We start from the raw sequence: 22,645 nt of genomic DNA, 5'->3' as shown, positions 1-22,645 counted from the left end.
AAGACACTATTCCTCCCACTGGCACCAACAATGGGGCAATAGTCCTCCTTCTGACAATGGGGCACTATTCCCCAAACTGACACCAACAATGGAGCACTAATTCTTCCACTGACACCAACAATGGAGCACTAATTCTTCCACTGACACCAACAATGGAGCACTAATTCTTCCACTGACACCAACAATGGAGCACTAATTCTTCCACTGACACCAACAATGGAGCATTAATTCTTCCACTGACACCAATGATGGGGCACTATTCCTTCCACTGATACCAATGATGGGGCACTATTCCTCCCACTGATACCAATGATGGGGCACTATTCCTCCCACTGGCACCAGTGATAGGGCACTATTCCTCCCCCTAATACCAAAGATGCATTTTTTACTCCCACTGATGCCAGGATAATTTCTACTCCCAATGGCCCACAGTCTGGCTCCCCATAAAGTCTGGAGGACAGTAAACTAGCTTTGTTTAGAAAGTTTGGAGACCCCTGATATAGGACATCAAATATATAGCTGAAGCATGGAGAGAATAATTTGTAACCCCATCCAAAATGAGTAAAGCCTCCCTAAAAATATTTATAATTCTATCTGTGCCCTTTTATTTATTTTTTAAATAAAGTTTGTTGACCCTGCCAGTCACTCTGACTTCCTTGTTTTTGGAGACAATGATCTCATTCAGCCTCTGCAGTGCTGCCTCTGCAGTATGCATGGTTATGGTTATGGTCTTCTAACATGTAAGCCACGTCTACTCAAGGCCTACTTTTTGGCTTGGTCCTCCAAATTGGCCACATCACAAAGAGCAATGCCTACAAGGATGGACCCAGTGCCTTGACTTAAAGCTCTGCTCCACTTTGCTCTGGCTGGGGAGGAGGACATATCCTGCTGATGTCACTGTAGCTTAGTCCGACCCACTAGGTCATGTAGCGCAAGGAGAAGAAAAAGCAGTCACATGACCTGCAGAATAGGAATTATCAAAAAGGTAGTTCTGACATTATTCTTACATTCTTTGCTATGTTAGATAATCACTGAAGATATGCCCCTTCTTTGAAGCAGTTGTATGCATAGGACTCTATAGTCAGCTTGAAATTATTCAGAATAGCTTGTAATGTTTAATTAGAGACTGAGTATAAAGTGAGGGACAGCATTAACATACAATGTACCACTCATGGCTTGAGTTCTTTAACCCTTTGTTAGGACAGACATTGAGTACATTCAGCTTACAACTGACAATGAGATCTGGAAGCACAGTATGGGCAGGGTTAAATATGATAAACAAATTTAAATCCCCCTCCATTACATTACTTAAAAGGGGAAAGCTAAGTAGGATTTTGAAACAACTAAAAAGGTAAGCGGCAAATTTTGTATATTTTAATTTCTGCCATGTGAATGGGAACAGCTAAGAAATATAAAGCAGACCTTATCCCAAATTGGTTGCGAAAATGGACATACACTTTAACCCTTAAAGGTATAAGAGAGGATTTTTCTAGAGTGAGGAGAGACATTTATAAAATATAGATGTACTAAAAGCACAGTTATCCTTAAACTTGATTTTCCCTCTAACTTTAACCCTTAAAGGAGAAGCATAACTAAAGCTCGTTTGGCTGTACTTTCCCAGTTTGTTTTGCACTCATGTGACCCGTTTTCAGCTGACAGCAGGCTGAAACCTGTTGTTGGCTGACATCACAGAGGCGGTCCAGGCTCCGGAAAGATCCGGCCGCTCCCGTCCCTTCACAGCCCAACGCTTCAGTGAGCCAAGGAGGCAGAGCAGACAGCGGTGATTGACAGTCACCAGCTCTCTGCTCAGGTAGCTCTGAGAACCAAGCGATCAGCGGTGTTTGATCACTTGGTTCTCTGTCTTAGAGGCGCCAGGGGATAGATGCAGCATCAGACATCAGCCGAGATTCGAACCATGCATGGGCAAGCTGATTGTATCCAAATTGTTCCATTGATCGACTTACAGCAACCAGCATGCCAGACTTTTCTCCCCACTGGGAGAACACAATAGCTCTGCAGCAGAGATTCCCCCATACACACTGAATGTAACCTATGATTGCAGGAAACAAATTGTATCATCTATTTTGTATGTAGGCCAAGACTTGTATCCCCCTGCTGTTTATAGAGCAGGTTTGGATGATATTGGGGGCTGGGGGACAACACTAATTGATTATAAAACAATCTACTAAATAAAAATGTAGTATCATATTTAGTTATGTATTTATTTTATTTGAAGGCACACATATCCTGCTGATATATCTGTTTTTTAATTTATTGTGTTATAAAAAGTATAGGGGAAAGACACAGGGGGTGGATGCAGCATTATTGTGCTTCATTCTGATGTGCAAAAAAGCTTGGAGATGCAACATTTCCGCCGAACGATCATAAGTAATATAAATTGAGAAGCTGCACTTACCCTCATTTAAATGATGTAATCCCCTTGTTAATAATAAACTACTTGTTAAATATCAACCATGCAAATAACGAATTAATACATATAATTCATTTGTGCAAGTGTCCATAAAGTGCGATCCTCAGTGCTAAATCAAAGTGCAACAGAACGTGCGATCCACTTGTGCTGAAATTTTTGTAAATTAAACTGACTTGTACTTTGTGTTTTCCACTGCACCTGACTCCACTTTGTATCACCACCAGTGTCCCCTCTGGGGACCGCACTCACCAAAGGGTATCGACCCCCTGTAAATATGCCTAGGAAGGTCAACACAGCGTTATGTCACAGAGTGACATGCTGCAGATTATCTCATCAACCTAGGAAGGATGCTTGACTGGTTATTCCCATGCACTAACAGGGAGAAAACCAAAGAACAGCATACATAGCACAAAACCGTTCTTCTTTTAATTGCCCACAATAAAATAAAACATTACACTCACAAGTAAGGTGCCCCTCCTGACACTCAGAACAATCTGCCAAAGTGTTTGCAGGACAAAGAGGCATGTGTTCCAAAGAGCAGAAGTGACACGGCCAGACGCTCTCGCCCCTACGCGTTTCGTCATATCCAGGATGTCATCAGGAGGCTATCAGTCATAACAATATGACCACCCACCATAACCTATTGAGGCATGTAATCCACTAGACCTCTGAAGGTATGCTGTGGTATCTGGCACCAAGCCGTCAGTAGCAGATTCTCTAAGTCCTGTAAGTTGTGAAGTAGAAAAGATGTAGCTGGATAGCCGCACTCCAAATTATTCAACTTTATTTCAAAAATGTAATTAAAATCATAGCATCTAGGCTGGCAAACAGACTAACTGCACAGCCGCTGACATGTTTCACACCGAACACGGTGCTTGACTATGACTAAGACTAAGCACCGTGTTCGGTGTGAAACATGTCAGCGGCTGTGCAGTTAGTCTGTTTGCCAGCCTAGATGCTATGATTTTAATTACATTTTTGAAATAAAGTTGAATAATTCGGAGTGCGGCTATCCAGCTACATCTTTTTTACTTCAGTTCCTGTTGCAAACAGAGCCAGCACCCTGTGGGATTGTGGAGACAGCTGTTTTGGGAGAAGTCATTACCTTAGAGCGGTAATTCTTTGTATCCTGTAAGTTGTGAGGTGGGGCCTCCATGGATCAGAAGTCAATACCTTCATGAGCCTTGACTGCACATGACCCTATAGTTTTTCTTCCTTGGACCATCATTGGACGATGTTTGTTAGGTCCTGACCACTGCACACTGGGAAAATCCCACAAAAGCTGCAGTTTTTGAGATGCCCTGACTCAGTTGTCTAGCCATCACAATTTGGCCTTTGTCAAAGTCACTCAAATCCTTAGGCTAGCCCATTTTTGACAGGTACCCGCTCCCACCTGCAGCTCAGTTTGCCGCCCCCCCCCCTCCTTCTCCCCATCCAGAGTCTTCCAAAACAGTAATCCAATAGCCAGGTCCCTCCGTTTGTGAACTGAGCAACCCCACCAGTGTAACTTCCCCCGCGTCACTTCTGGCAAGGCCTGATGCCACTGTCATCTGTTGCCGTGCAGTCTGCTCTGATGTTTCATCTACCAATTCTCTCAAAGAGTTGGTCTCCATTGACTTGTATACATCCTGCTGGGTTTTTCCTCAATGATTCATGCAGCCAGCTGTAGCTGACAACACTAATCATTATGTTCTGCTGGCAGGAAGGGCTCCCCGCTGGCAGAACACAACAGTGTTGTGGGAGGGATCCCCCCCCCCCCCCCATCAACACTGACTGTGTGTTGATGTTGGAAACAAGCTATTTTCTATCCTTCTACAAGTGGTGGAAGGAAAGAAAATTGCATAATTTTCTATGGCTTGCCTTCAAATCGCAGCGCTAAGGTAATCTTAAATTAGCTGATCAATACCTTCAGTTTGATGAGAATCAAGCACTGCAGGCATCACTGGGCCACCACTGGACTGTGCAAACCAATTACATCCAAACTGATCACATGACATAACCTTGGAGTGAGGTTTACAGGAAAAAAAAAACAAATTTCACAAAAAACGTTGTTTATTAGGGCCCTATGGCATACACACATGAGAATATAGATGATATGACCAATTCTCCACCCTGGTATAGGTGTTATGTCAACTCAAACATGTTATATTGTCTGGAAAGACCCAATCTCACCAGAAGATACCCAAAACACAGGACAGTGGATATTATTCTTCTACATCTATGGATACCTTATTGACATTTTATGACCAATAGACAATAGCAGTGTTGGAGTTCTTCTAAAATATCTTCTTTGTAGAACATTGATGTTCACATTCAGAGTCAAGAAATACCGTCATGGGTCAGAACTATTGATGGGTGCCATCTAATGCCTGTAAATATTTGCGAAAACGTAGAGCCGATTTTTATTTCTGTAATGTGATGAGATTTATACCATTGCATAATGCCTTAAAGTGTTACTAAACCCAGGACCCTGCATTCACTATATCTGGTCTCCCACAGTACACAGAACATGGAAATGCAATTATTTGAATAAATATAAACTGCTAAATACCTTTTCTCATCAGCAGTATATAGCAGTCTTGTGATTTCTATCAGTATCTGGCTGAGCACTGGTTAAAGCTTGTAGGAGGAGTTTTCATTCTCCTCTGACTGTCCTATGAGGTTCCATGACCCCTGACCCTCTGTCTGGACAGTGCTGATTGGCTCTGTGCTGATCACGTGCACCCTCCCAAAACAAAAAACATCTCTAGCAATACACACCAAACTGAGCATGTGCAGAATGCTCTGTTCTATTAGCAGATGAGTTGGGGACTGTAGAAGAAGGGAAGGATCAGAGAAGACAGGATCAAACAGCCCTTTTACACAATGCGCAGGTTTAACCCCTTAGGTTCCACAGTGAGTATAACAAGCATGCTTTACTGCATATACACACTGATTTTACTGTTGTGGGTTTGGTAATACTTTAACCACTTGCTGACCAGCCGCCGCAGATATTCTGCGGCAGGGCGGCTCTATTGCACAAATCGCCGTACCGGTATGCAAAAGCTATAGCAGGTGCCCACACGCCACCGGAGGTGATACGCGTGGCCGCGGCATCTGCCGGCCACCCGCAATTGCTCCAGAGAGCCAGAATGGGGATCTGCCAATGTAAACAAAGCAGATCCCCATTCTGACAGGAGAATAGAGAGAGATGGTCTGTTCCTAGTGATCAGGAACAGCAATCTCTCTCTACCCCCTGTCAGTCCATTGTCCCCACAACTAGAAACACCTCTGTAGGGAACACTTAACCCCTTGATCGCCCCCTAGTGTTAACCCCTTCCCTGTCAGTGTCATTTATACAATATTCAGTGGCTATTTTTAGCTCTGATCACTGTAATAATGTCACTGGTCCCAAAAAGTGTCCGATCTGTCCACCTCAATGTTGCAGTCCCGCTAAAAATCACTGATCACTGCCATTGCTAGTAAAAAAAAAAGTAATTGTAAAAATGCCATAAATCTATCCCCTATTTTGTAGACACTATAACTGCGCAAACCTACCTTTTTTTTTTACCAAAAATATGTAGAATACATATTGGCCTAAACTGATGGAGAAATTAGTTTTTTTCAAATACATTTTTGGGATATTTAATATAGCAAAAAGTAAAAAATATATATATATATTTTTTAATTGTCAGTCCTTTTTTGTTTATAACGGAAAAAATAAAAACTGCAGATGTGATCAAATACCACCAAAAGAAAGCTCTATTTGTGGGAAAAAAAGGATATCAATTTTGTTTGGGTACAATATCGCACGCCCACGCAACTGTCAGTTAAAACAACCCAGTGCCGTATCACAAAAAATGGCCTGGTCAGGGGGTAAATCCTTCCATGGCTGAAGTGGTTAAACTGGGTTGATTTTTGCTTTCCCATAAACCAACAGGAACCCAGAAGATGGCAGTGATCTTATGAGCGGCTCTTAGATACATATATAACAGATTAACACGTTTTAGTAGCAATCCGCTAATTCCCTACCCTACTCTTTTCTTTTTGTAGAAAATCCTGACAATCTCATCAGTCGATTGGCCACTCGCCGGCGCCTGTCCGTTGGGGAGGACTGGTCTCAGGACATTCACCTGGGCCAGCAGAGTGAACTGCGCTACTCCTATCATGTCTCCTGTGATGAGCATTACTATGGTGACAGCTGTTCTGATTACTGCCGTCCACGAGATGACACCTTTGGCCATTACGTCTGTGACAATGAAGGACGGCGCCTCTGCCTGGCTGGCTGGAAGGGCGAGTATTGCGCTGAACGTGAGTATACAGTTCTCTGATGGTGCAGTTCATCATTGCATTGTCTATGTTGTTTTCATAATACCTTGCCTTTTTGTCCATTAAATACAGTATCTCACAAAAGTGAGTACACCCCTCACATTTTTGTAAATATTTTATCTTTTCATGTGACAACACTAAAGAAATGACACTTTGCTACAATGTAAAGTAGTGAGTGTACAGCTTGTATCACAGTGTAAATTTGCTGTCCCCTCAAAATAACTCAACACACAGCCATTAATGTCTAAACCGCTGGCAACAAAAGTGAGTACACCCCTAAATGAAAATGTCCAAATTGGGCCCAAAGTGTCAATATTTTGTGTGGCCACCATTATTTTCCAGCACTGCCTTAACCCTCTTGGGCATGGAGTTCACCAGAGCTTCACAGGTTGCCACTGAAGTCCTCTTCCCCTCCTCTATGACGACATCACAGAGCTGGTGGATGTTAGAGACCTTGCGCTCCTCCGCCTTCCATGTGAGGATGCCCCACAGGTGCTCAATAGGGTTTAGGTCTGGAGACATGTTTGGCCAGTCCATCATCTTTACCCTCCACTTCTTTATCAAGCCAGTGGTCGTCTTGGAGGTGTGTTTGGGGGTCGTTGTTGGAATACTGCCCTGCGGCCCAGTCTCCAAAGGGAGGGGATAATGCTCTGCTTCAGTATGTCACAGTACATGTTGGCATTCATGGTTCCCTCAATGAACTGTAGCTCCCCAGTGCCGGCAGCACTCATGCAGCCCCAGACCATGACACTCCCACCACCATGCTTGACTGTAGGCAAGACAAACTTGTCTTGCCACTTTTGTTGCCAGCGGTTTAGACATTAATGGCTGTGTGTTGAGTTATTTTGAGGGGACAGCAAATTTACACTGTTATACAAGCTGTACACTCACTACTTTACATTGTAGCAAAGCGTCATTTCTTCAGTGTTTTCACATGAAAAGATATAATCAAATATTTTCAAAAATGTGAGCGGTGTACTCACTTTTTTAAGATACTGTAGATGCATAGGCCAATTATAAGCCATGTTAAGGTGTTTCATACTTAATTTGCCCTGTATTAGGCCTTACTTCAGAGATGCTCTCCACCCCTTCTCAGTCTTTATCTTCTAAGCAGCGGTGGCCCATCCATACAGGGCGCCGCCCCCCTAATCCATGTGCCCAGCCCCTAATTTACATGCAGGGAGCTAGACGCATGGATTCCAATGGGAAGATTTTTTTTTTATAGAAACACGTAATTAGAGCCTGAGGCTCTAATTGGCTTTAAAAAAAAGGGTGGGCCTGGGGCACAAATTAATATTCGCTATTGTCTTCCTGATTCTCCTCCCGGCCAATCCTGGTTCAGGAAGTGGATCCTGAGACCCGATTGGCCAAGAGGAGAAGTGATTCTATTGGCCACTGAGGAGGAGAGAGAAGACGCAGGGGAAGCCACGCCACCGTGGAGCTGAGGAAAGAGTAGACGCAGAGGCCTGCCGCCCGCCACCGCCTGGAGGAAGCCCACAACCTAGATGGGGTAAGCCACCTCCCGCAAAAAAATGGCTTCCGGTTATGGGCGTGTGCCCCCTTCTGACCCGTGCGTGAGTTTGTCAGCAGTTTTCAGCCAATGAGTTCAGCTGAAACCAGTTGATCTTTTGTGTCCAATCACAGGACAGAGTTTTGTGGTTACAAATACACAGAACTCTGTGTAAACAGAAGAGCGATCTGGCTGTTTCTTCTCCCTGAAAAGCAGGGAGAAAAAAATAGCCAGATCTGTGAGTAAAAGCAGCACACATTACACATTGTTAGACACACGGCCCCTTGAGTAGCCCTAGATATTAACCCTTTCCCAGCCAGTGTCATTAGTAAAGTGTAAAATATTATATCTGATCAATGTATTAGTGTCACTAGCGACATCAGCGTGAATCAGTGTCCCTCCCAGACAGTGGCTGTTAGCACAAGACTGCCCGTCACCCTATCACAGTCACACAATAAATTGCCGATCACCACCAGTATAACATCATTACCAGTATAACATCTACAGCTGCATATATTCCATTATATATACCAAAGATTGTAGATGCTATAACTTCCACACAAACCAATTATCATACATTTATTAGGATTTTTGTTTTTTTTACCAAAGACATGTAGCAGAATACATGTTGGCCTAAATTTATGAAGACATTTTATTTTTTTATTGGATATGTTTTATAACTGAAAGTATTTTTTTTTTTTAATTCTTGTCCTTTTTTTCATTTATATAATAAAAATAATAAAAACCCAGTGGTGATCAAAAACCACCAAAAGTAAGCTGTAATTGTTGGAAAAAAATGCTATAAATTTCATTTGCATATATCATTGCATGATTGAGCAATTGCCAGTTAATGCAGTGCAGTGCTGAATAGCAAAAAATGCCCTGGTCAAAGCTTCTGGAGGGCAAGTGGTTAATAGGAAGAATAATACCCCATTGTTAGTATCAGTAAGAAGAATAGCGCCCCATCACTGGTGTCAGTTGAAGGAATAGTATCCCATTGTTGGTCTCATTGGGAGGAATAGCGCCCCATTACTGGTGTCAGTTGGAGGAATAGTACTCCGCTGTTGGTATCATTGGGAGGAATAGTGCCCCATCACTGTTGCCAGTTGGAGGAATAGTACTCCACTGTTGGTATAAGTGGGACGAATAGTGCTCCATCATCGGTGTCAGTTGGAGGAATAGTACTCCGCTGTTGGTATTAGTGGGAGGAATAGTGCTCCATCGATGGTGTCGGTTGGAAGAATAGTACCCCAAGGGCCAGATACAGGCAAACAAAGGGCCCCATCCAGCCAGCAGGCTGCAGTTTGGAGATCCCTGCACAAGACCATTAATATATGCAGAATGAAAGTGGTAGTCCAGTAAACAGATTATTTTTTGTGCCTGTAAAATAACCTCTATGTTAGCCTATATGGCCACCCACACTTAGGCATTTACAGGAATATGCACAAAATAAATTAATATTCTGACCAGTAGAATGCATTTACGCTCACACGTTATTTGTGCATAAACACATGTGCAATATGTGACTTTTAGCGTTTTTTTTTTTTAATGTTACGATTTTCTGCCAGCAGTTTTGGCATTCAAAGGGGCTTTTCAGTTGCCCCCTGTGCATGAGGTCTTAAACTGTGCAAAATTAGGTTTTTGACAATATGACCTGTAACAATCGTAATGCACAGGCACCAGCCTGCTACATGTGGTCAGCCTTTCACCCAAAATTGTGAGGGGCTGTTATGAATGTAAAGCATGTATTCAGATAATTGCCCCAGATTAGAGCCTTGCCTAGTTCTTTCACAGTGACTCTTCTCTGTGGTACAGATCCTAATTATCCGCAGAGCTCATTATCAGGATGAATAAGCAAGCAGGGAGCAAACAGTCCTGGGGCACTATCCAACAAGCATGGGAATACAATGAGTTCAGGCTCACAAGTTACCAGTTCAAACCTTACAAGGGATGTTAAAGTTAAATAATTACATATAGGGCAATCTCAATCTAACAGTGTTTAACCCTCACTACCTTGACTTTCAGATGATGGCCACACAAAGGAAGGCGTTTTATCACTAGGGATGAGAAAAATTTAGAGTTCATTCAATTTTTGTTGTTCAAAGTTAACAGGGTATTTTTTTATTGCACATAATTGACCCTAATGGTTTCTGAGGGTTACTGAAGCACCTTTTCACTCTCCTGGGCCTGGTCTTGTTCCTAAAAGGCCCCTCATTAAAGAAATAATTTAACTTCTTTTTCACAGGAAAAAAAAAACAATAAAAAAGTAATTTATAATAACAAGTTACAATCATTGACATTAAAAAAGGGAAAACACAAATAAATACGCCCCCCAAAAAACGCACTCTAAATCAGGGGTCTCCAATCTGTGGCCCTTTGCTAGCCTTTATCCTGCCCTTAGGGCACTATTCTTCCAAATGATATTAGGCGCTATTCCTCCCACTGTCACCAACAATGAGGCACTATTTCTTCCACTGATATCAATGATGGGGCACTACCTTCTGGGGCACTACCTTCTCCTACTGATCACTAACAGTGAGGCCATGTTTACCCTCACTGATGCAAGGCCCAGGCTCAGGACATTTTCTACCCCCAATGGCCACAATCCGGCTCCCCGGATGAAGGGACAGCAAACTGGGCCTTTGTTTGAAAAGTTTGGAGAACCCTGCTCTAAATAAAGAAAGCAAATTTTGTTAAGCAGCACAAAAGTGGTGAATGTTCAACAAAATCTGCCTATCCCTATCCATAACTATTGCCTTTATTATTAACTGACTGGCAGTTAAGAGCATGGGTCAGCAACCAATGTCATTTTTCTTGCTATTACAAATGTATTCAAAACATCAATTTTTCAGGATCGCAGATAATTATTGTGGCTGACGCTACCAACTTTTGTTACTTGGAAAAATTGTATTAATATTGTTTCTTCCTGGGGACTCAAAAGTGGCCTTGTTAGTATAATCCAGTCCGGTGACTGGAGAGTAATGATGTCTTCTCCTTAGGTGTTATTTTCCAATGAGATAAATCCTGGCCAACGAGAGGAGGTCTAAGGGGACATGGTGTCTTGATAACACCAAAGGCTTGACTCTCCAGTCCCTGGACGGGACCACCCTACCTAGGACTTTACTCTTAAGGGGGATTGCTTGCTATCCAAGATTAAACTTTATTACCATTTGGGATGCCATTTAGCCAGATAACATTTAGCTCTGCTGGAAACTGCATCATTTTTGGACAACAGAATTTGTTTGTCTCTGAAATGGGCAGATGGTTCTTTCCAAGAATCAGTTATTTGTATTGTAGGAGCTTTAAATCATTGTCAAACTTTTTATATGCAATGGGGGTTATTTACTAAAGGAACATCCACTTTGCACTGAAAGTGCACTTGGAAGTGAAGTTGCTGTAGATCCGAGGGGGACATGCAAGGAAGATAAAAAACAGCATTTTAGCTTCCACATGATTGGATGATAAAATCAGCAGAGCTTCCACTCATTTCAGATCTACCCCTTAGATTTGGAGCAACTGCACTTCCAAGTGTACTTTCAGTGCAAAGTGGATTTGACTTTTGTAAATAACCCCCACTGTGTATATGTGTCCTCCAAAACCATCTTATCCTAATACGCTTTTATTTTCTGGAATAGATTTAGAGCTCTGCTAATGGAAACCTTGAACTTTGCAAGACAATAGCCCCACTTTATGTATGCATTCAATTTACTTCACTCTGATGTCTTCTTTCACACCTTAGGCTTTTAAAGTTAAAATTTTCAATGCAAAAAGGGTATTTTATTAAAACATTTCAGAAGGTCTTATAAAAAAAAGGAACTGAGGAGCCTGTGATTGTGCTGTGATACACTGATTCAGTAAAACATTTTTAAATGTTGGCAATGTCAATGTGGCCGTTGTCTAGGACCATATAAATGTTTGCACATAATGGGACCCCGACGAAAGAAAAAAAGGACCTGGTTCACAATGCAGGCAGCTGTGATCACAGCATGGTCAATGCCACATAATCAGTGCTCATAAAACCTTAAGATGCATGTTTCCCAACTTTAAATAAAACAAATACATTGCATCGCATTTACTTTAGGGCACGTTAAAACTTTTTTGGCCTTGCTGTAGATTTTTTGGCCTTGCTCCAGGTACAAGATTAGGGCAAAAAACTACAGAATCCAGTGTATTGTTGGTGCTTTGTACAGAACATATCCTGTAACAATGTGCATTTAGTTACTCCACTAAACACATTAGGCCGGGCGGAGGAGAGCAGCGGAGTCAGGGCTGCTGCACACAAAGGCCCCAAAGCAGCATATGGTGACTGGTTATGGGACGTGTGCAGTGGCTGCACCCCACCAGACGCTCTTCAAGGTAAATAGGAGTGTGCAGGGGGTGGGGGGGGACATGTGGTTTTAACCAGAATTCATTGTGAGCAGTGAAGACAGATTAATAACCCCCCTCCTGGCACTTCCCCGCTCCCCAATTGTTCTGTGCACAATAGAGACAGGCGGCCAGCATTAAGCACCCCCCTCCCCCTCTCTGGCAGGTGCTGTGTGTGGATCAGCCTGATAGCCGCAGTTTCAGCATGTCATCTGCTTGACACTCAGAGGCTGTGCAGGAAAAGTCTGATAAGACAAGGGCTACAGAGGGCCTGGGGAATACAATGATCCCAAAGAAGGTTTGTTAGAACACATAAAGTACCTATTTACTAGTAGATAAAAGGACCCATAGTGGGAGTGTTTGTTTATTTTGCTAAGCCAGGCCAAAAATGGTTCAAGCAGGAACTGGCTGAGATCTGAATTGTGTATGGGCAGGCTGAATGTACCAAGTTGATCAATCGATACAACCAGAATGCCGGGTTATACCTGCGATTATCGCTAGCAGCTGCTATAGCCATTAGCAGTAATGGCCCAGCAAGAGGGATTCCCGCATCAGCGCTGTCTGTGTTGATGGGGGAATCAAGAAAATTTCTTTCCTGCAACCCATGGTCGCAGGATAGAAATTTTCTCTGTGTATGGCCTGCCTTATGCTGCCTACACATGATCAGATTTTCCAACGGGAAATGTTGGATGTCAGGCTGTTAGCGGAAAATCTGACCGTATGTACGCTCCATTGGAAAATTGTTGACTTTCCGCAAACAAATGTTGGCTAGCATGCTTTTAAATTGTTGACTTTCCGCCAACAAATGTTGGCTAGCATGCTTTTAAATGGTTGACTTTCCGCCAACAAATGTTGGCTAGCATGCTTTTAAATTTTCCTCCAAAAATGTGTTGTCGGACCTTCCGATCGTGTTTACACAAGTCCATCGGACAAAAGTCCAAATACGCATGCTCGGAAGCAAGGACGAGCCGGAAGCGCTCGGTCTTGTAAAACTAGTGCTCGTAATGGAGATATCACATGACTATTGAACTTCCTTTTATTCGGCTCGCCGTACGTCTTGTATGTCACCACGTTTGTCATTGTTGGCCAACATTTGTGTAACCGTGTGTTTGCAAGACAAATTGGAGCCAACACCCTTCAAACAAAATTCCACAGTTCAGTTGTGGGAAAGTCCGATCGTGTGTACGCGGCATAAGGCTAGAGGTACCTTAGGAGAGCTGACTGCCATATAAAGCTGGTCATACATGAATCGGCTGTATTTTGATCCATGAATGGGCAGGGAGGTTGTACAGAAGTCGATCTACCGATTAACTGCAGTACAACCGCCTTGTTGGATTTTCCCCGCTCAATCAGCGCTGCAGGCTATAGCAACGCTGATGAGTGTATTCTGATGGGAAGTCTTAGCGCTGTCAAAATACAATAATACATCAGGCGTGTGGATGGTGTAATCGAGTCATCTATGGGCTGATAAGGCTGGACATAAATTATGCAAATTTTTTTCTTTCAACCAGGGGTTGAAGGAAATAAAATTGCTTGATTCCCCCATCAACACAGTTAGTCCCACTGAGCTATTGTGTTGGGACAGCAGGATGTTTCCCCGTTGTCAGAATACAGGCATACCCCACTTTTAAGTACACAATGGGGTTTATTTACTAAAGCTAGAAAGTGCAAAATCAGGCTCACTTCTGCATAGTAACCAATGAGTTTCTAGGTTTTGTTACCAAAGCTTAATTGAACAAGCTGGGGTTAGAAGCTCATTGGTTTCTATGCAGAAGTGAGCCTGATTTTGCACTTTCTAGCTTTAGTAAATAAACCCCATTGTGTACTTAAAAGTGGGGTATGCCTGTACAATGATCACTGCTGGCAGCTATAGCAGCCTGCCCATAGGTGGATCAAAATTTGCCTGATTCCTACGAACCAGCTGGATTTCGATCCATCTATGGCCAGCTTAGCTCTTATTGTTTTCTAACCATTTCTGGTTTTATCATGTACACTTGATAGGGATATTATGATCTTTTCATGATATGACTGCAATCAACCAGATAATAAAAATCTTGAGTCAATGACTCGTGTTAGTGAAGTCAAATACATGCTGATATCAGAGAATCCTCACTCAATAAATTGCATTGATATTGACTTTAATTGTCCAATTATGTGAAAAGCAAATTCCTGTTTACACTCAATACCTAATCATGTAGAGATGAAATAAATAAACAAGGCCCTTTTCACATAATTGGAAATATGAAATGAATATTCACGTAATTTATTGATTGAGGATTCTCAACTCCTTTAGTATATAGTAGGTGCATAACATTACTATTCCAGCTATGCAGAATTCTGGGTACTATGGCACCCCTGTCAGTGGTAAATGGTTTGTCTCATCCTTGTAACTGGATACATCTGCAGGAGAGCTTGATCTTTTAAAAAAACAACAGACTTACTGGCTGGATGACTAGATGAATATGAATGAAGAAAGAAAGCCTAAAAAAACGAAAATGAATGCTGCCATCACATCTAAGGAATTGGTAAGCTGCAATATAATAATTGTCTTTTGGGTTTAATACCGCTTTAATCAAATGGGACCAAATGGCAAGTAGCTACCGCTGTGCTCTCCTTAGCTCACCTATAGTGCTTTGGGGATCCTTTGACAAGTTTTTTTCCAGAAAAGGATGTATAAATATATAGCGAAAAAAAGGTACAAACATCTGTTGATTTAGACAAATATGATTACCCTCACTATTGGCCCATAAATGCAATGCAAAACCTTAGTAATAGTAAATGTAATTCATCTCCCATAACAGAGAGCTTAGCCCACCCCTAAACCCTATTACTGAGGTTTTGCATTGCATTTATGGGCCAATAGTGAGGGTAACCATATTTGTCTAAATAAACAGATGTTTGTACCTTTATTTGCTATATATTTATACATCCTTTTCTAGAAAAACTTGTCAAAGGATCCCCAAAGCACTATAGGTGAGCTAAAGAGAGCACAGCAGTAGCTACTGGCCATTTGGTCTCATTTGGTTAAAGCGGTATCAAACCCAAAAGACAATTATATTGCAGCTTACCAATCTTAGATGTGATGGCAGCATTAGTTTTCTTTTTTTAGGCTTTCTTTCTTCATTCATATTCATCTAGTCATCCAGCCAGTAAGTCTGTTGTTTTTTAAAAGAACAAGCTCTCCTGCAGATGTATCCAGTTACAGGGATGAGACAAACCATTTACCACTGACAAGGGTGCGTACAATGATTAGCTTTTATTTATTTATGTTTATTCCAAAAGAAAAAATACATTGTAACTGCTTATAAAAGTATTATCTGGAATTTGGCTTTAATTAGATTGCCTGCTTGTCTGACTATCCTCTGATTTCACACTTAGGCCACTCATTGCATCTGGTTTGACAAAAGCAATATCAGCCTGTTTTTTTTCCATAATAACCAACCTACTGCTTCTTTCATTAAAATGATTGCCTTCTGATGTAGATATTTTCAAGCATGTTTGAAGATCTCACCAACCGTTGCCAGCAGCTGTTGCAGCAGCTAATCACTTATCACACGTTCGTTGGCTTCTATACTGTGCAAACATCAATAGCATATGGCTGGATTTGCCCCATCCATGGTGAAAAGTCATTCTGTCTGTTTGCCAATGGGATAGATAGAGATAGAAAGGGTATTTATAGTAGGCTACTATATATACTGTGTGGCACTACCCCCGCAAGGACTGTTGATAATTGGTTCCCCTACTCCTGCATAGCCAGGCAACAAGCATTTTTCTCTTCCACCCGGACACAAGAAACAGTCTCTGATTTTGGGAATAGGAGCTATGGGATGCCCAGCTTGACTAAAACAATAAACAGGGACAACCTCCTCCCTATGTACAAGATACTGAACTGTCCTCATTCCTGGAAACCAAAGCAAAAGCCCCTTGAGGACTAGGAATTCTCAGTCCTTTTTAGAAAACAGCACAGTATGTTGTAAGCTGCATTCAGGAGTATCTCCAATTCCACCGTAGAAACTGCCCCCAACTCTACTGCCGGCAGGAACTACCAGCCCTCCTGGCTGCTTGTCTACCAGCCAACCTGGCTGCTCCAAGATCTCCCAGGGCGATTGATAGGAAGGGTTAAGCACAACGCTGTCCTCCTGAAAACTTGATACATGTGGCAGCCTCCCCCCTTGTGAATCCCTGGGTGTGCTGATGTACCCACAACTTCTTTGCTCCCTGCTGCTCCTTAGGCAAAGTTTCTCCCCAAACCGAGATGCTGATAGGACCTTCCCAAGCCAGCCCTAGCCCAGCCTAGAGGAGAACCCCCAAGGCACAGTTGTTTCCTCCTAAGCCACAGTCTCCTCAGCACTCTATCTTCTTGCCGACCCCCTGCCAGCATGGCTCTTCCATATTTAAGGGCTGACTCAGCCACCCTGCCAGGACATTCTGCCTGGGGATTGGCCAAGCTCCCTCAAGTATGCAGATTAGTCCTCCTGGCCTCCGTCCACTAACTTTTAGAAGTTTGTCCAAACTGCCAGAATCAGTGGGAGGTACCAGAGACCTGCCTCTGTGGAGCCATCCAGCCTGACCTGCAGTAACCCGGACCCAATTGCTGACTCACAAACTAACCATGAGCCAGATCGTACGATTTTTGTTTAGTCAGTATAGTTGTTGTCCGAAAATGCAATACAAATACATTACAACACATGACATCACTTCCGATTTTTTTTTCTCTGTCATATGAGAATTTTCGTGACTTAATTTACCTATTCAATTTCTACTAAGGTTGTACGATATTCGGATTGTGTGAACGCCATAAACTCTAGTTTAAGGATGCTATGTACCAAATTTTTTTATTTCTATTTTTCGCTTTAGGGGGATAGCTGGCCTCAGAAGGCTTTCAAATACTGCTAAAGGTGGCTGAAAACCTGTAAGCCACCTGTTTTTAACATTCCCAAATTACAATGGAGGATCATTTAAAGGCTTCGAAAAAGAAGCAGCTTGCTAAAAGCTTGTTGTATAAACTGCTTCTATGGTAGCTAAAGGCTTCCACACACTCATCCTTTCTATAACAGTTAACCCCTACTGCTCCCAGTTCAGCCTTCATCATATCTTTAAAAATAACTCTTAATAGTTAACCCTATATTTAACACCCTATATTAAAGTGATAGTACAGACAGGTAAAATCATCAATGATCTCTTTTCGGAAGCTTGTGTTGAAGCAAGGCAGTATAGAGCACCATCCAGTGGTAAGAAAGGATAATGCCATGTCAACAGCAGCAAACTGCAACAAGGCATCTTCTTCATCTGGAAGCAAGAGTTTTATGCCTTAAAAGTTTCCATAATTTCCACTGCAGTTACAGTGAGGTGAAAATTATTTGATCCCCTGCTGATTTTGTACATTTGCCCACTGACAAAGAAATGTTCAGTCTATAATTTTAATGGTAGGCTTATTTTAACAGTAAGAGACAGAATAACAACAACAACAACAACAACAACAAAAATCCAGAAAAAACACATTTCAAAAAAGTTCTAAATGGATTTGCATTTTAATGAGTGAAATATATATTTGACCCCTTCGCAAAACATGACTTAGTACTTGGTGGCAAAACCCTTGTTGCCAATCACAGAGATAAGACGTTTCTTGTAGTTGGCCACCAGGTTTTCACACATCTCAGGAGGGATTTTGTCCCACACCTTTTTGCAGATCCTCTCCAAGTCATTAAGGTTTTGAGGCTGACGTTTGGTAACTTGAACCTTCAGCTCCCTCCACATATTTTTTATGGGATTAAGGTCTGGAGACTGGGTAGACCACTCCAGGACCTTAATGTGCTTCTTCTTGAGCCACTCCTTTGTTGTCTTAACTGTGTGTTTTGGGTCATTGCCATGCTGGAATACCCATCCACAACCGATTTTCAATGCCCTGGCTAAAGGAAGGAGGTTCTCACCCAATATTTGACGGTACATGGCCCCTTCCTTTGATGCAGTGAAGTTGTCCTGTCCCATTAGCAGAAAAACACCCCCAATGCATAATGTTTCCACTATCATGTTTGACAATGGGGATGGTGTTCTTGGGGTCATAGGCAGCATTACTCCTCTTCCAAACATGGCGATTTGAGTTGATGCTACAGAGCTTTTGGTCTCATCTGACAACAATCCTTTCACCCAGTTCTCCTCTGAATCATTCAGATGTTCATTAGCAAACTTCAGATGGGCCTGTACATGTGCTTTCTTGAGCAGGGGGACCTTGCAGGCGCTGCAGGATTTCAGTCCTTCACTTATTTTCTTGGTGACTATGGCCCCAGCTGCCTTGATATCATTGACAAGATTCTCCTGTGTAGTTCTGGGCTGATTGCTCACCATTCTCATGATCATTGAAACTCCACAAGGCGAGATCTTGCTTGAAGCCCCAGACCGAGGGAAATTGACAGTTAATTTGTGTTTCTTCCATTTGCGAATATTTGCGACAACTGTTATCACCCTCTCACCTAGCTGCTTGGCGATGGTCTTGTAGCCCATTCCAGCCTTGTGTAGATCTACAATCATGTCCCTGACATCCTTGAACAGCTCTTTGGTCTTGGCCATGGTGGAGAGATTGGAATCTGATTGATTGTTTCTTTAAGAGAGTGCTCCTAATCTCAGCTCGTTACCTGTATTGAAGACACCTGGTAGCCAGAAATCTTGCTGATTGATAGAGGATCAAATACTTAATTCACTCATTAAAATGCAAATCAATTTATAACTTTTTTGAAATGTGTTTTTCTGCATATTTTTGTTGTTATTCTGTCTCTCACTGTTAAAATAAACCTGTCATTAAAATGGTAGATTGATAATTTCTTTGTCAGTGAACAAACATACAAAATCATCAGGGGATCAAATACCCTTTTCCCTCTTTGTACCTTCAGTTATTCTTGTTCATAGTACTAGTCCAATAGGTTTGAGCACACCAGACTGGACGCAAACAGAATTATTTACGTGTACCCATGGCTGCCTGTCCAGTGGAAATCTAAAGTTCAGAATGTCCTTAGTAGGCTGCTATGAATTTTATGGCGAAATCATAAGAATTAAGCTAATACAAGGAACTGAATCTAAATGTTTAAATGTGCCTATTTATAAAAGATTTGCATTCACCATCCTATTTACTTTGAGGATAATTTTCGGTGCTTAGTGTCAGAACAGGGATGCCCCCTGTGGTCTGATGGTTACTACCCTGTCAATTGCTAACCTCATTGATCAAAGAAAGTTTTCGGCAAGCTCTTAAATGTAATCAAGCAGAATCAATTAACAATGACCCGAACCTAAAAGGAATTTGAACAACTATTGGGAATTATATTATCATGGTCATTTAGGAACCTGAGGGACAGCAAACCTTATGCATGAGACCAGTACAGGATTGAGCCTAACAGTGTCATATAACATGATATCTATAATTGTTTATAATCTTAAGGTAATGGTGTCCAAAACTGTGGCCTGGGGGCCAAATGCAGCTCTTTGCTTGCCTTTATCTAGCCCTTGGCACATTTTTCTTCCTACTGATGCAAGACACTATTCCACCTACTGATGAAAGACACCACCAATGGGGTACTATTCCTGCCACTGATAATTGGGGTACTATTCCTCCCACTGACACCAACAAGGGGTGTAATATCATTCTCACTGACACCAACGAGGGTGCATTATTCCTCCACTAATGCCAAAGATGCACTGTTTACTCCAACGGACTCCATGACAATTTCTACTCCCACTGGCCAAAGTCTGCCCCCCCTAAGGTCTGAAAGGACAGTAAACTGGCCCTTTGTTTTAGACAGTTTGGAAACTCTCTCTAAGGGAATCAGTTCTTTGATACTATTATGCACACCCAAGAGCTGGTAGATAGCATGCTTTAGTGTGAGGTTGACTTATTGTGGCTTGGGTTCCCTGGCTTTACATTAGTTGCAGGCGAGATGGGGACACTGCTCATAGACTGTGGTGGGTTCCAGGCATAAAATGGCTTAATTATGTGCTATGTCTTGCTTAGCTGTTTAACATCACATGATTCATTGCACGTTTTCTTGCAGCAATCTGTCTTCCTGGATGCAGTGAGTCTCATGGTTTCTGTGAAGTGCCCGGAGAATGCAAGTGCCGCATGGGATGGCAAGGTCGCCTTTGCGATGAGTGTGTGCGATATCCAGGTTGTCTGCATGGATCCTGCTCTCAGCCTTTTGAGTGCACCTGTCAAGAGGGCTGGGGTGGCCTCTTCTGCAATCAGGACCTGAACTACTGTACCAACCATAAGCCATGCCGAAATGGCGCCAGCTGCACCAACACTGGACAAGGGAGCTACTCCTGCAACTGTCGGCCAGGATTCACCGGTACCAACTGTGAGATCGAGAGCAATGAGTGTGCCAGCAACCCCTGCAGGAATGGAGGCAGCTGTAATGTAAGTGAGCCCTGAGGTGGGGTGTAAATTGAACTAGTGCTGTGCAACTGGTCTGACTTATATATCACCCTGTAGATTTGGGCAATCAGTTGAGCACCGATTCCAAGAACAATAAAGAGTAGTTGCCTGGCCAGTTTAGAAGACTTTTAACAATTGTGCAAAAAGTGGTACCCATTTTAATACATATATATAAAAATCACCTCTATGGCATCACATATTCAACAACAAGATAAATATGAATCACCCATTAAAAAAATATAAAATAACAAAACCAGCTTTTCTGCAAATTTCACCTTCAATTCAGAGATTTTCTCATAGTACTTTTTAATACCACTAGATATCCTTAGTCTGATGATGAACATCATTTAACCACTTGGCGACCAGCAGTTTAACATTGATGGCTGGCCGGCGATTTGTTGTTCCCCGCAACTTCCTGGTTAACAGGAAGCATAACACATAACACAGCACAAGTTTGTCAGCAGGCTTGCAGCCAATGATTTTGGCTGTGAACATGCTGATGGCTGTGGCCAACCACAGCAGAGAGATCTGTGTGTATTAGAAAACACAACCCAGATCTGGCTGGTTCTGCTTCCTGATCTCACTTACCATTCAGAGCTAAGATCAGGAAGAAAAGACAGTCACTAGGGACATCAGATAGTGTCAGTCAGTGTCCCTCCTAGCTAGTGTCAGTTAGCGCCAGTCCCTTATTGTCGTCCACACTATCACAGTCACGCTAGAAAACGTGATAGGCAGTCAGAAAGTCAGAGCTGCGGTAGAGGCAGTGTAAATGCCAGTACATACTATATACCAGAGTTTGTAGACACTATTAATTTCACACAAACCAATCAATATAAACTTATTGGGATTTTGTTTTCTACCAAAGACGTGTAGCAGAATACATTTTGGCCTAAATTTATAAAGAAATTTGATTTGATTGGATATGTTTTATAGCAGAAAGTAGAAAATATTGTTTTGTTTTTTTTAGGTATTTTTTTTTTTGTTTAGATATTTTTAAGAAAAAAAACAAGTGGTGATCAAATACCCCCCAAAAGAAAGCTTTGTGTGAAAAAAAATTATATAAATTTCATTTTGGGTACAGTGTTGCATGTCTGAGCAATTGCCAGTTAAAGTAGTACAGTGCTAAATAGCAATAAATGGTCTGGTTATGAAGGGGGTAAAAGCTGGAGGTTAAATGGTTAAAAAATAAGTGTGGATTAAAAAAAAAACACACACACATACTTACCTAGGTGGATGCAACACCGGTCCAGTGCTGCATCTGTCCCCAACCACCTCTAAGACAGAGAATGGAGCATTGAAAGACTGCTGATTGCTCAGTTCTGTCTTCACAGAGCAGAGAGGCAGTGACTGACAGTCACCGGCTCTCTGCTCTGCCCCTCCTGCGCTCACTGAAGTGCTGGACTGTGGAGTGGATGGAAAGCACCTGGTTCTGGCTCTTAGCTGCGAGCTGAGAGGCTGCGGCAGCCACCAGTGAGGTGTCTGGGTTGAACCCGACATTAAAGTCAGGATCCTTCAAAAGCCTGGGCCGGCTGAGCGATGTCAGCCAACAGCGGACTTTAGCCCTACTTCTTACTTACCCTGAGTCCAATTATTTTTGGACCCACCCCTAATC

General features: G+C 42.3%; 1 protein-coding gene across 1 annotated transcript in view; it reads left to right on the top strand.

Moving 5' to 3' along the window:
* DLL3 (delta like canonical Notch ligand 3) overlaps positions 1–22,645 on the top strand; it is a 58,829-nt gene that overhangs the window by 17,963 nt on the left and 18,221 nt on the right. Inside the window, exons 4-5 of the mRNA XM_077479834.1 lie at positions 6,464–6,721; positions 20,654–21,015. Coding sequence (XP_077335960.1) covers positions 6,464–6,721; positions 20,654–21,015 — 620 coding nt within the window. The remainder of the gene's footprint in view (positions 1–6,463; positions 6,722–20,653; positions 21,016–22,645) is intronic.

The sequence above is a fragment of the Lithobates pipiens genome, unplaced genomic scaffold (genome assembly GCF_037356315.1).
Source record: "Lithobates pipiens isolate NorthernLeopardFrog02 unplaced genomic scaffold, aLitPip1_a1.2 Scaffold_1, whole genome shotgun sequence".
Taxonomy (NCBI): Eukaryota; Metazoa; Chordata; class Amphibia; order Anura; family Ranidae; genus Lithobates; species Lithobates pipiens.
This window is presented reverse-complemented; position numbering and strand designations above follow the sequence as displayed.